The sequence below is a fragment of the Ceratotherium simum genome, chromosome 29 (assembly GCF_057802395.1).
Source record: "Ceratotherium simum simum isolate JZ-2026a chromosome 29, ASM5780239v1, whole genome shotgun sequence".
Taxonomy (NCBI): Eukaryota; Metazoa; Chordata; class Mammalia; order Perissodactyla; family Rhinocerotidae; genus Ceratotherium; species Ceratotherium simum.
In genome coordinates, this window is record NC_141928.1 from 8134370 (window position 1) to 8146970 (window position 12601).

The 12601-nt window shown below is 46.6% G+C and overlaps 1 protein-coding gene across 9 annotated transcripts in view; it reads right to left on the minus strand.

Moving 5' to 3' along the window:
- The window catches only part of SPTAN1 (spectrin alpha, non-erythrocytic 1), a 64391-nt gene that overhangs the window by 8926 nt on the left and 42864 nt on the right, over positions 1-12601 (minus strand). For 5 of the 9 annotated variants that reach the window (XM_087418970.1, XM_014782224.2, XM_087418969.1 and 2 more), the window contains 11 exons: positions 12264-12367; positions 11995-12157; positions 11595-11609; positions 9793-9924; positions 9397-9534; positions 8276-8380; positions 5585-5793; positions 4311-4431; positions 3963-4084; positions 3451-3583; positions 1406-1504 (listed from right to left, as the gene is read on the minus strand). In XM_087418970.1, coding sequence (XP_087275096.1) covers positions 1406-1504; positions 3451-3583; positions 3963-4084; positions 4311-4431; positions 5585-5793; positions 8276-8380; positions 9397-9534; positions 9793-9924; positions 11595-11609; positions 11995-12157; positions 12264-12367 — 1341 coding nt within the window. The remainder of the gene's footprint in view (positions 1-1405; positions 1505-3450; positions 3584-3962; positions 4085-4310; positions 4432-5584; positions 5794-8275; positions 8381-9396; positions 9535-9792; positions 9925-11594; positions 11610-11994; positions 12158-12263; positions 12368-12601) is intronic. The other 4 variants (XM_087418968.1, XM_004423534.3, XM_087418971.1 and 1 more) reach the window with 1 other exon arrangement.

A 12601-nucleotide genomic window follows, 5' to 3' on the forward strand; every position in this document is an offset into this window, starting at 1 on the left:
GAGTAATGTGCTGAAATGTTAAGTTACAATGATGTATTCATTAGCATTATTTTGACAGCAAAAAATTGGAAAAAGCCTAAATAATTATCATTTATATAAAATACTATACATCCAAAGAATGGCTACTATACATATGCAATAAAAATAATGGTAGAAAAATGTTTGACATGTGGATATTGAAAATTATTAAGCCCCAAACACTTTGATTCAGTCTTGGTTAAAACCATATTTGAAAACATACACAAGTCAGCATAAAATTTAAAGAGAAACTCCGGGAAGAAACAAAGATTGCTGCTGAGAGTAAAGCCCTGGGATCTTTGTCAGAAGGCTGAAGAATATTCACAAACTGGCCATCTCACAGGTTTCAAAAAGAGAGAGCATCACCCAGGCGTGGGTGTGCGCGGGGTCGGTCCCACACAGCCTCACCGACGTCTGTACGTCGTCTGTACAGAAAGTGGGTTCACGTGAGCTTATTTGTCCATAAGGGCAAGGAAACAAAGCTCCCCAGCGAACACGGATTTTAACTATTGTCACCTCCTATGGCTCAAATCTTTAGTCTCAAGGCCATGATTACCGGTGCAAATTCTGTGATGGAAAGTCTTATTTACTCATTATATGTTTGCGACAGGAAATCATAGTTGTCAGAAGGTGTCTTGTGGTCTTGAATGTTTGTCACTGCACCTAAGTGACTGGTGGTGACTAGCGTGTGACCGACAGTGGACCCATACGTCTAGTCTGGAACTTCAGCGTGAGTGCCTTGACTTCACTGCTGGTGAGAAAGCACTGAGACTCTTATTTTTCGCTTTCATCTGAGAGGGCTGTTTGAATGAAATAAACCTTGTGATTCTGACAGATTCATTTCTCAAACATCCTGTCTAGCAGCCAGGTTTTATAGAGCTGTGTCACCCAACGGAACAGGTCTCTGGTTTATGTAGTGGGCAGCTCTACGTGTGGACAGTGTCTGGAAGGTCAGGCATGAAGCTCTGACCAGTGGTGGTCTGTGCTGGCTTTATGGGTGACTCCCATGACTGCGGACTTGTAGGTTTACTGCCCCTAGTTTACTTTGGGAAATAAGCTTTACTACTTGGGAAATAAACTAAGAGAGGAGTCACGGGGGAGTGCCAGCGTCACAGAAGGACCAGCAGGGATGCTTCTCTGCTCAACTAAGGCAGAAAAAATAAGTGCTGCAGAGCAACTTTACTAACTGGCTTTAAAAAGGGGGAAAATATTCAACTGATCATGTAACCTTCCTCTTCTTTACGAAACAGATGAATGAACTGCTATTGCTCTCGTGCAAACCTCTGTTGGGTGACTATCCTGGGCGTGAGCTCTGTGGGACAGCCGCAGTATGGCACGCGGCATCCCGGAGCAGGAGAGGAGCGTCTGCCCCGCCCCCCACGCTCACCTTCTTAACAAGGTCCTGTCCGTTAGTGCAGACGTCGTTCACGCGGTCCTTGTGCACAGTGAAGTCTGTCTCAAAAGCTTCGTGTTTCTTCAGTAAGCCCTGGAGTGGATGCAGCAAGGGCAGCTACTGAGAGCCCGGCATGTGCCACTGTGCCAGGTACAGGGGACAGAGGGTGAGAGAACTGGAAGGTCCCTACCCTCACACGCATCACAGTCCAGCCGGGGACTAAGACAGCAGACAGGTACAGAAACAAATAGGTAATCATACAGCCAGTAAAACCAGGATGCTGTGAGAGTAACCGGTGGTAGGGTAAGCTTGAGAAGTACAGTCAGGGGAGGCCTTTCTGAGGGGTTCAGATCTTGGTTAGCAATCTGTAGTGTCCCACTTCTCCTCTGGAAGACCACAGGATGAACACAAAGCAAGCTTAAGATAAACACCTACAGAACAACCTGAGCTCATCTCAGGGACCTTCCAAGTCTTGTCTTCTCCTCAGCACAGCTGATGCACCAGAGATGATGCCCTTTGTGCTTGCTTCCAGGGAACTCACTTGCTCCATCTACATTCTTCTAAACCACTCTGACCAGCTAAAAGGGATTCCCACTGTGAGGAACACGGCTCAGGGGCTACCCTGACTCTTGGAATGCAAACTCCGCTTCCACTGCTGGTGGCATGGATTCAGGAACATTTGACCATAGTGTGTAGCTCCTGCTATCAAGAGGGGAGTCTAGGGCTGGCCCCGTGGCTTAGCGGTTAAGTGCGTGCGCTCCGCTATTGGCGGCCCGGGTTCGGATCCCAGGCGCGCACCGACGTACTGCCTCTCCGGCCATGCTGAGGCCGCGTCCCACGTGCAGCAACTAGAAGGATGTGCAGCTATGACATACAACTATCTACTGGGGCTTTGGGGGAAAAATAAATAAATAAATAAAATTATAAAAAAAAAAAAGAGGGGAGTCTATTCGTCCACCCTAGGACCCTGGGCTGCCTTGTGACCACTCTGAGCAACAGAAGGCAGTGAGGACGACACTGTGTGACATCCAAGACTAGGCCTTACAACCCCTCGAAGCTTCTGCCTTTGCCTCTCTGAAGGCTGCCTGAGGAGGCTGGTCGAGCCTGCTGGAGGATGAAACATCGGGTGGAGGGGACCTGAGACGTCCCAGCTGCCAGCACACGAGTGACGCCCCGCTCTCAGAGCAGCGGTGTGAGAGGTCCCAAGTGAAGGCAGCAGAGACAATGCCTGTCAGTTCACAGAATTGTGGGAAATAAGAAACTGCTGTTGTCCTGAGGGTTGTTACACAGCAACAGTCAACCAATGTATTTAGGGAGTATGTTATGAGTTGAATTGTGTCCCCCAAAAAGGCACAATGAAGTCCTAACGCCCTGCTCCTATGAATGTGGAAATAAGGTTTCTGCAGATGCAATCAAGTTAAGATGAGGTCATTAGGGAGGGCCCTAATCCAGTATGATTTGGGTCCTGTGACAGGAGGGAAATTTGGACACAGAAACACCCAAAGAGAATGCCATGGGAAGACACAGACACAGAGGGGGACAGCCATGTAAAAACAGACCCAGAGAGTGGAGTTATGTTGCCACGAGCCAAGGAATGCCTGGGGCTACCAGAAACTGAAAAGACAAGGAAGGATTCTCCCCTAGAAGTTTCAGAGAGCAAGGCCATGTCTACACCTTGACTTCAGACTGTTAGCCTCTGGAAGTCTAAGAAAATAAATTTCTGTTGTTTTAAGCCACCAGTTTGTAGTACTTTGTCACGGCAGCCAGAGGAAACTAACAGAGTACTAGTAACCTGTGGGAATGATGCTGCTTGACTGACAATAAGGCTCCATGAACCGGGCTGACAAACTCATGCCCATTCTGTCTACAGAGGGCAATGTCTCCAGCCTGAGATCTTGAGGTCTCAAGTAAACCCACCAGACCCTGACTGAGCCCCTGCATGCTCTTGGTAAGAGCACGCTTAGGGAACAAACCAGGAAATAGGGACCGGCAGGCAGTTGCTAAGAGGGACAGCAGGGGGCGCCTTCCGTCTCTCCTACCTGGATGGCAGCCAGAGTGTCTCCGTAGTCTTCACTGGCCACCAGGGTCATTTTCTCATTGATCCAGGCTTCTTCCTCTTCCACATTGGCGACAAACTGCTGATATTCCAAGGACTCTTCTAGCCGCTGGCCTCTAATTACAGGAGACAGAAAAAAAAATAAATCAGCCAAAATCTCCTCCAGCTTTGATTCTGATAGTTAACAAATGCTTAAAAATACTCATGACGAGGGTGGGATGTAAACAGTTCAATTAAGCCTTCTGCGTAATACAAAGTAGAGAACGTGTTCCAAAGTGAAATTCCAGAACCAGGTATTGGTCCCAATCCATGTAAGGGCTAAGCGTGGGCCCGTCAGAGATGGCCCCACAGGAAGCCGTTGTGGCACCTGCACACCCAAGGCAAGTGTCCAGGGGGTGGCAGGAGGGCCCGGAAGCTCTGAGCCTGAGCTCAGGGTGCAGGCTTTCCCCACTGCACCCAAAAGCAGGACACGTGCTCCTTCCTCTGACCGCTTACCGAGCTGCTGCCAGCTGCTTCAGCTCTCTCCAGTGCTCCACGAACTGCGCCAGACGCTGCTGAATCTCCTCCTTCCCAATAGTGTTATCATCAGACAGCTTCTTTCCAGTGTCCAGGACACCCTGACAGGCAAGAATGATTCGATTAACAGCTATCACCTGCTTCTAGATGCTTCCAGGAAAAGGCCTCGAAATCAGACTCAGAACTTCTCCCTCCCCGTTTGGGATGAGGGGTCATAAACACTGGAGAGACCCCAGTGAAATGAACAAAAGCAAAGGATCTCTTTGTATGTCACCTGGGCCCCATTCCATCTCTGCTGCCCTCTCAGCCAGAAGGGGCCCTCCTCACCTGGATCGCAGGCTCGTGTGCAGCCAGTTCTGCCTCCAGCCGTTTGTGCTTCTTCCTCAGGTTCTGAACGCCTGTCAGGTCTCGGCCATAGTCCTCAGAGCTCACCAGCAGCTTCTTCTCCCTGGACCACATAAGCAAGGAGTCAGTCTCTGTACCTCCACGTTTTCAACTGGGGATGTCTGGACACAAGAGCTGTAAAATTTACAGCCCCCATGCTGTCTTTCACCTACATCAACCAGTCTCTCTGGGAACGTGCTTGCCACTCTTCAGGAAAGCAAAAGCCTCTATTTCCCGAATGAACAGCGTCCATGTATGTCTCCCGAAGCACCTACTATGTCTGACTCTGCAGAGGGCTGGGGTGCACTGCAGAACAAGGAGGTGCCACTGGTGTGTCTCCCTCTCAACCCTTCTTTATCAAGTACATATTTCCATGTACTATAAAGATACTGATTTAAATAGTTTTTTAAACGAAGTGAGGAATGAAGACGGGATTTTTTTCCTTAAAAATGGTCTGTTTAAGCACATGATTTCACTCATATGTGGAAGATAAACCAACACATGGTCAGACAGAACTGTTTGGTGGTTAGCAGGGGCTAGGGGGGTGGGGGGTGGGCACAAGGGGTGGAGGGATGCACTCATATGGTGACTGATAAACAATAATGTACCACAAAAATTTCACAATTAAAAAAAAGACAAAAAAAAAAACTTGAAACTGAACTTTAACGGTGGTTACATTCAGTGTCAATAAAATAAATTTATTTCAATTGGAAATAAAGAAAAAATGGTCTGTTTACATGTTACATCTACTGGAAAAGGTAGACTGAAATTTTGGAGGGCGGGGTGATTAATAAAACAACTCTCTGTCCTGTAAGAAGCAATGTTCCCCAGGAGATCAGAGTGTCTTTTCCAGATATGAACTCACTAATTTTCCCGTGATCCAAAGGCAGCGTCTAGATAAAGGCTAGTGTAACCATCATGCATCTTGGAGGCCAGGGCTGATCATTATCTCTGCACACCTAGACCTCAGAAGAAACGGAGGCGTCCCCCGGTGAGTGCGTGGCAGAGCTGGGACCCAGCCCAGCACACTGCTGAGCCCACACCCTTTTTGTCACACCTTCCTGTCTCACAAACACAGTCCAGGAGAGACTGAAACCTCATGGCCAGGCGACCTCTACCTCCTGATCTCACTCAGCCCCAAGGTTGCTAATGCCTGCCATTTAAGGCTCAAGGGGCGTCCTAGAGGACCCAGAACACGAAGTCCCAGGAGCACATACTTGATCCAGGACTCCTCGTCATCCATGTCCCGGAAGAACTGGTGCAGGCGATGGGACTCATTCAGCTTGGCTCGCCGGGAGGCCGCCATGCTCTTGATCTTCTGGAAACGACCATTGATGGTGTCCCGCTTGTCCTTCACTTGGGAGGTGTCAAAGGCACTGCTGGTCATCAGGCTGTCTGCCTGGCTGTTCAGGTCCTTCAGGCGATCCTGGGGCAGGGGACACAACGGGAGGGGTCAGAAATCTGGGTCTCCCGTGAATATCTGCTTGAAAATAAGAACACAGGAAATCCTCATTGACAGGGTGGTTTAATATTTATTGGTGTGGAGTGTTGATATTCTCAAAGTGTGGTTCTATGAGGTCAAAACTATTTTCGTAACAACACAAAGACATCATCTGCCTTTTTTTACCGTGTGGACATTTGCACTGGTGGTCCAAAAGCAATGGGGGGGGATGCTGATGTCTTAGCTCAAGGCAGTGGTACCTGTACCAGCAGAAATCCGATTCTTCACTGCTATGCACTTGTAGTAAAACATGCTGTTTCACTTGATACCCTTAAAAAAGCAGCAAAAGCTGATAATTTTATTCCATATTCTTCGTTAAGTACATGTCATTTTAGTATCCTGTGTGATAAAACGGGAACTACACACAAGACACTTCTGCTGCATACTCAAGTTCAGTGACTGTCTTGAGGAAAAGCACAGGGTGTGAGCTGAGCCAGCCACTCTTCACAGACCACTGCTTTCACTTGAAAGAACCACCAACAGACAACGATGGTCATGCAGACTTCGGTATCTGGCAAATATTTCGTCAAGAAAAAGGTGAACCTGTCACTTCAAGGAAAACTGGGTTTGCTGCTAAAGATAAAATTTGAATTTTCATGAGAAAACTAGAATTTTGGATAATCTGCATCCACCTCTACAAGCTTGACAGCTTTCCAATACGTAAAGATTATTCTGTTGTGACGTTAACGAAATGTGATGATACAATGAAATGAGGCAACACTTAGGAGAGCTATATAACTCAGTGAACCAGTATTTTCCAAATGATTTTGTTTCATCACACATGGGTAAAAGATCCATTCAGTCTAAACGGACCAGTGGATTTTATTTTATTTTTTTTATTTTTTTATTTTTTAAATTTTATTTATTTTTCCCCCAAAGCCCCAGTAGATAGTTGTATGTCATAGTTGCACATCCTTCTAGTTGCTGTATGTGGGACGCCCCCTCAGCACGGCCGGAGAAGCGGTGCCTCAGTGCGCGCCCCGGATCTGAACCCGGGCCGCCAGCAGCGGAGCACGCGCACTTAACCACCATGCTACGGGGCCGGCCCCGGACCAGTGGATTTTAATATAAAACAGTATGAAAAACTGAGTGATACGGTTTCAGTGTCCACTTTGCAACTAACCTTTAAGAAATGACCATTTACTGAGATTGGTGTAGTATCCAATATTCAGTATTAATTATCCAAATTAAAATACAACTCCCTTCTGTAATTACCTGTGAGGCTGCATTTTCATTATGTACAACACACCACAACAAATCAAATTCAGAAGCAGCTATGAGAATCCAGCTATCTTCTATTAAGCTGGACATTAAAGAAATTTTCCAAAATATAACCAATGCCACTCTTCTAGCTATATTTTTGTTTTTGGAAAAATATAGTTATTCATAATAAAATGTTACTTATGTTAATTCGAATGGGCTTATTATTATTTTAAATGAATTAATAAATTTTTTCTCAGTTTTAATTTTTTTATTTAGAAGTAATTATAGATTCATAAGAAGTTGCAAAAATAGTAGAGGTTCTGTGTACCCTTCACCCAGCTTCCCCCAACTGTACTATCTTTCACAGCACAATATCAAAACCGGAAACTGAGGCTGGCACAGTCAACCCATAGACCTTTATTCAGAGTTCACCAGTTTTATACACATTCATTTCTGTGTCTCTGTGAGCGTTATGTATGTAGTTCTGTGCAATTATCATATGTGTAAATGAAATCAGATAGTATGTAACCCTTTGAGATTTTTTTTTTTTGGTGAGGAAGATCAGCCCTGAGCTAACATCCGTGCCTATCTTCCTCCACTTTATGTGGGACACCGCGACAGCATGGCCTGACAACTGGTGCTCGGTGTGCGCCCAGGATCCGAACCCGGGCTGCCAGCAGCAGAGCGCACGCACTTAACTGCTATGCCACAGGGCCGGCCCTGAGATTGTTTTATTTATTTATTTATTTATTTAAAGATTTTATTTATTTATTTTTTCCCCCAAAGCCCCAGTAGATAGTTGTATGTCTTAGCTGCACATCCTTTTAGTTGCTGTATGTGGGACGCGGCCTCACCATGGCCGGAGAAGCGGTGCGTCGGTGCGCACCCGGGATCCGAACCCGGGCCGCCAGCAGCGGAGTGTGCTCTTAACCGCTAAGCCACGGGCCTGGCCCTGAGATTGTTTTTTTTTTAAACATAACTTTTAAAATTTATTTATTTTTTAATAATGGTGAATATTGATAGATAGAACCCATAGAACAAACTCTCTTAGCGGCCCTCAATAATTGTTCAGAGTACGTTCTCAAACCACAATGTCTGAGAACTTGGCTATAACCATCACTCTCCCTCTCCACATGTGCCGGTTCTCCTAGGAGTCCCGCACAGCTGTGTCCCAGACACTGGCCTGGCCGCCCCCTCCGCTCACCTCATGGGCAGATATATCTGCCTCCAGCAGTTGATGTTTTTTTAGCAAGTTATTCACAGAAGCCAGGTCTTTGCCGTAGTCCTCGGATGCCAGAAGGGCCTCCACCTGGCAATGAAGCACAGAAGCAAAGGCTACTGGTGGTGCACATTTAGTGTTCTGGGAAATCCCGGATGCCCGCCTGTTATTCCAGGGCTCTGGAGAGCCACAGACTTCTCAATCACAAGTTCCTGTCATTATGCCTGCTCAGCTTGTATCAGCCTGCACGACCTACGACTCGCTCCCTTTTAGTCAAATGGAGACTCAAGAGCCTATGAATTTAAATACTACAGCTAAAGGCAGGGTCACCGAGCCTTCACCGTGGTACACTGGCAAAATGCACAGCAATCCACTTCAAGAAATATCCCTAGGGAAACAATCAGCAGCATGGGCAAAGATTAATACACAAAGATGTTCACTGCAGCAAAATGTACACCTCCAAAACGCTGGGACACCTGAATGTCCAACAACATGGGAATAGTTCAATGATGGTACAACTCTATGATAGACTCACGCACGCATTCAAACGTTTAGGAAGAATTTTTAGTGACGTGGGACAACACTCCCAATACACACTAATGAAAGATTACATTGTAAGCTCAACTATATATAAAAATATAGCTATACAAATATTCATGGAAACATATAGACTAGATATAGAGAGAGTAGTGGTCTCTAAAAATTTCTATTTCTTCATACTTTCTGTACTCTCTAAATTTTCTACAGAGAACGTGTTACTAACTCTGGCTTCCTGACTCTCTGCTATTTGGTTTCTCTCTGGGCACAGACTCACTGGAGCTGCATGTCACACAGACCCCACGATCTCTTCCTGTCTGCACTCCCTACGGAGATGAGTGATCTATGGTCCAGGTCCCACCAAAAATAAGCTCTCTCTTCTCTAAGCCTTCATTCCTCTGCTTATGAATCCCTAATGGCACACTACTCCCATTTGATAATGAAGATCTCTGCTAAAAGGGGCAGCGGGAAAGCCCTGCTTTTTCATGGTTTTGGGCTTCTTAACTGACATATTACCCCAGTGACTAGAAGTCCTCTAATGGTGGGAAGGGAAAACCACTCAGCGTTACCTCGGAGAGCCAGAAGTCGAAGTCCTTGATTCCAGTGTTGAAGTTCTGCTGCTTGTTGGCTTCTTTCAGTTTCTGGCTCTTCTCAGCCGACTTCTGCACCAGGAACTGCCACTGGTCAGCCAAGGCAGCCAGCCGGGCCTGGGGAAGAGAAGGGAGCCATTAGAGATGGTGAAATCCATGCAGAAGCCCCTCTCCTAAGGCCGATGTGACACATTCTGAGAGAGGAGACTGGACAACATTCACAGGAGCCATTCTCACTGTATTCCCCATCTGTAATGCAGCCAACAGTCTTCTCATCTATTTATTTCAAAGTCATCATCAGGTTGACAGTAACAGGCTAACAGTCAAATCCAACCCCTCTTCTTGGGCCAGGAGGAGAGCGCTGCTGGATCATACCTTGACAGCATCCTCGCTGCCAGCACAGGCCCCACGCTCAATGAGGGAGTTGCCCATGTCAATGACCCCGCGGATCCGGTCAGCATTGGCGTGCAGCTCTGCTTCGAAGGCCTGGTGCTTCTGATGCTTGCTCTAAAAATACCAAAAACAACCTTTCAAAACCAGGTCCTGCTAGGTTACATCCTTTCAGGAGGAAGGGATTCTCAGAAGGAAGGGAGTGGGAGCAAACTTAAAGAACTGGGGGCAAGTGTCAACATTTTTTACAGAAGGCAATCACAGAATTTGTGTGAATATTTTAGGGGTCAGTCTGTTGCAGAGTTCAGCAGAAGGTCTGGGCCAGGAGAAAGGAAATGTACCAGCCCAGGAGTACGGGAATTGAGTCAATTCTTAAATCAGCTGGATACCTGGGAGTGAAGTCCTACACAGACACTTTCTAACATTTTGCAGAAGACGGCAATGGCCAGTTGTAGTTTTGAATCTACCTGTATATGAATTTCCACCCAAGTTTTTCTCCTTAGTGGACAGAAGCTCTAACAAAGCACATACATATGGATCTCTCATTATCTAAGGCAGCAATCACTCTGAAGCAATGTATTTGATGGTTAGGCAGACCCTCTGTTGGCAAAGAAGTCTACAGCTGCTGCAGACCTTGGCTTTGCTGGCTTCTCAGATGGTAGCTGCCCTTAATCAAAACTCTTGGATACTGTCAAAATCCAGGCTTGACTACGGGTAGGAATTTCTTTTTGCTAGGAAAAGAGAGGGCTGGGGGAATGATGGGCTCCTGATGCAGGGGCCTGATAGGCTTTTTAGAAATCCACAAAGAAACAGAAGGTGCGAGAACACCACAAGAGACAAGCGAGGACGCAGCTGTGGCACAACTCTGGGTGAGAAATGCAGGGTCTCAGGGGAGAGTGTTATTTGCGGAAAAAGAACTAAAAGAAAAAACACAGTACAGTTGGGGAAGGATTCTGCATCAAATGTTTCATTTCAGGGGCAGCAACTGTCAAAAGATGGAGCCATATGGCTGGCGAGACGTGGCACTAACATAAAGTGTCCTTGTTACCAACATACTCTGACACCTGAGCCCAAGCACAGGAACAACAAGGGTCTCAAACACCTGTAAATCCTGACAAAAGCCCAACTCCCCTCTTTTTCTGTTTCTTGTTCTGATCGCTCTTTGGTTCAAATCCCATCTATTTCTTCATTTCTTCCATCCATGTAAGCAACATCTGAGCTACTGAAAAGTCCATTCCACTACCCGTGGGTAATGTCCACTTTTATCTTGACATCTCACCCCTGGTTCCTCTCAGATTTGAAAGCAGATCATCTGCCTCTCTGTGGGTCTCTAGCGGTCCCTCTCCAGTGACCAGCACCTCTGGATGCCAGACTGTGTGTGCAACAAAACTCTCACACCCCACCAGTCTCCGTGCCTTAGGTCACCGAGAACCACGAGCCCACAGCAAGACGAGCCCACCAGAAAAAGCTGATCATTTCATTTATTAAAAGCACCACCTCTGGAAAGAAAGCAGTCAACTACTGCCCCCCAAATCAAACATTGTACAGAACTTGCCTAAGTGATAAACTGGGAAAGGGGGAGGGGAATGAAGGTTGCAGGCTAATTACAACAGAGAAAGCCACAGCCCACAGGGACACTTGAATGGAGTGTGATGGATGATTAGAACTGAAGAGGATGGATGAAGAGACACCAGCGGACCGTGTGACCACAATAACAAGACTACACAGAAGAACACAAACACTGGAGCTCATTTAACTAAACTCTTTAAAGAAAACAAAAAACTTACCAGCAGCTTGGAAAGCTACAAAAATAGATTAAAATAACAAGAGTTCAGTACACTGATGTGAATACACGTATCAGCTATTACACAGAAACTCATTTTGCTGTCACACTTCCCCTGGGAAGCTCAGCATTTGGGGACAGCACACAGAAGGGGCACTCTTCAGTCTTCTTTTAGAGCAGACACGGTTTCAATAGAGACAAATGAGGACGGCAGCTTTAAGTGGCTCTGACAATTTAGTGGGACTTTTCCACTTAGCTTACTAAAATAATTTTCATTGGCTTCACCATGGGTACAAGTAAATTGTCTTACAGGTATATCCCCCTTCTTAAGATGCCTAATTTCACAAAATCTCCCCAATGTTACAGGCTACTTCAGAGATGAACAGCCAGTCCGGTCAGCTCACCTGGATGTTGGTGGGATCCTTATATGACTCATCACTTGCGGTCTGTAATTTTTCGCTGATCCAAGCCTCGATCTCATCCACGTCCCGGCTGAACTGCTGGAGGGTCTGTGATTCTCCCAGCTTTGACCTCTTCTCAATCATCTGGGCTTTTAGACGTCGCCACCTGAGAAAGTGAAACCGAGACCAAATGTGAACATCCCTCCGAGTTTGACAGGTCAGGGCTCTCCCACAAGGATACGTGAGATCTGTCAGCACTAGGGAACACTCACCTGTCCAAAACTTCATTGCGCCGGCTGGCAATGTCGCCTTTGGCGTAGTGGCCGGCAGCAATGAGCTGGTCAGCGAAGGACTGCAGAGCGGCGATCTTCTCCTCCTGTCGGCACACAAAGGCGTCAGGTCAAGGTGGGCAAGACAGCCCTGCCTTGCCTCGACCGCAAGTCTTAGAGAGAACGGTTATTTTGGGTGACTGAGAACTATGTCTGAGACCAAGAAGTTCTCAGAAGACTGAGCACTTCTGGGTGACAGGATCAGAATACACCGACACTTTAGAAGCACAAGAGTAAAAAGCCAGAAGAAAGCTTGATTTCAATCATTACTAGAGTAGAGT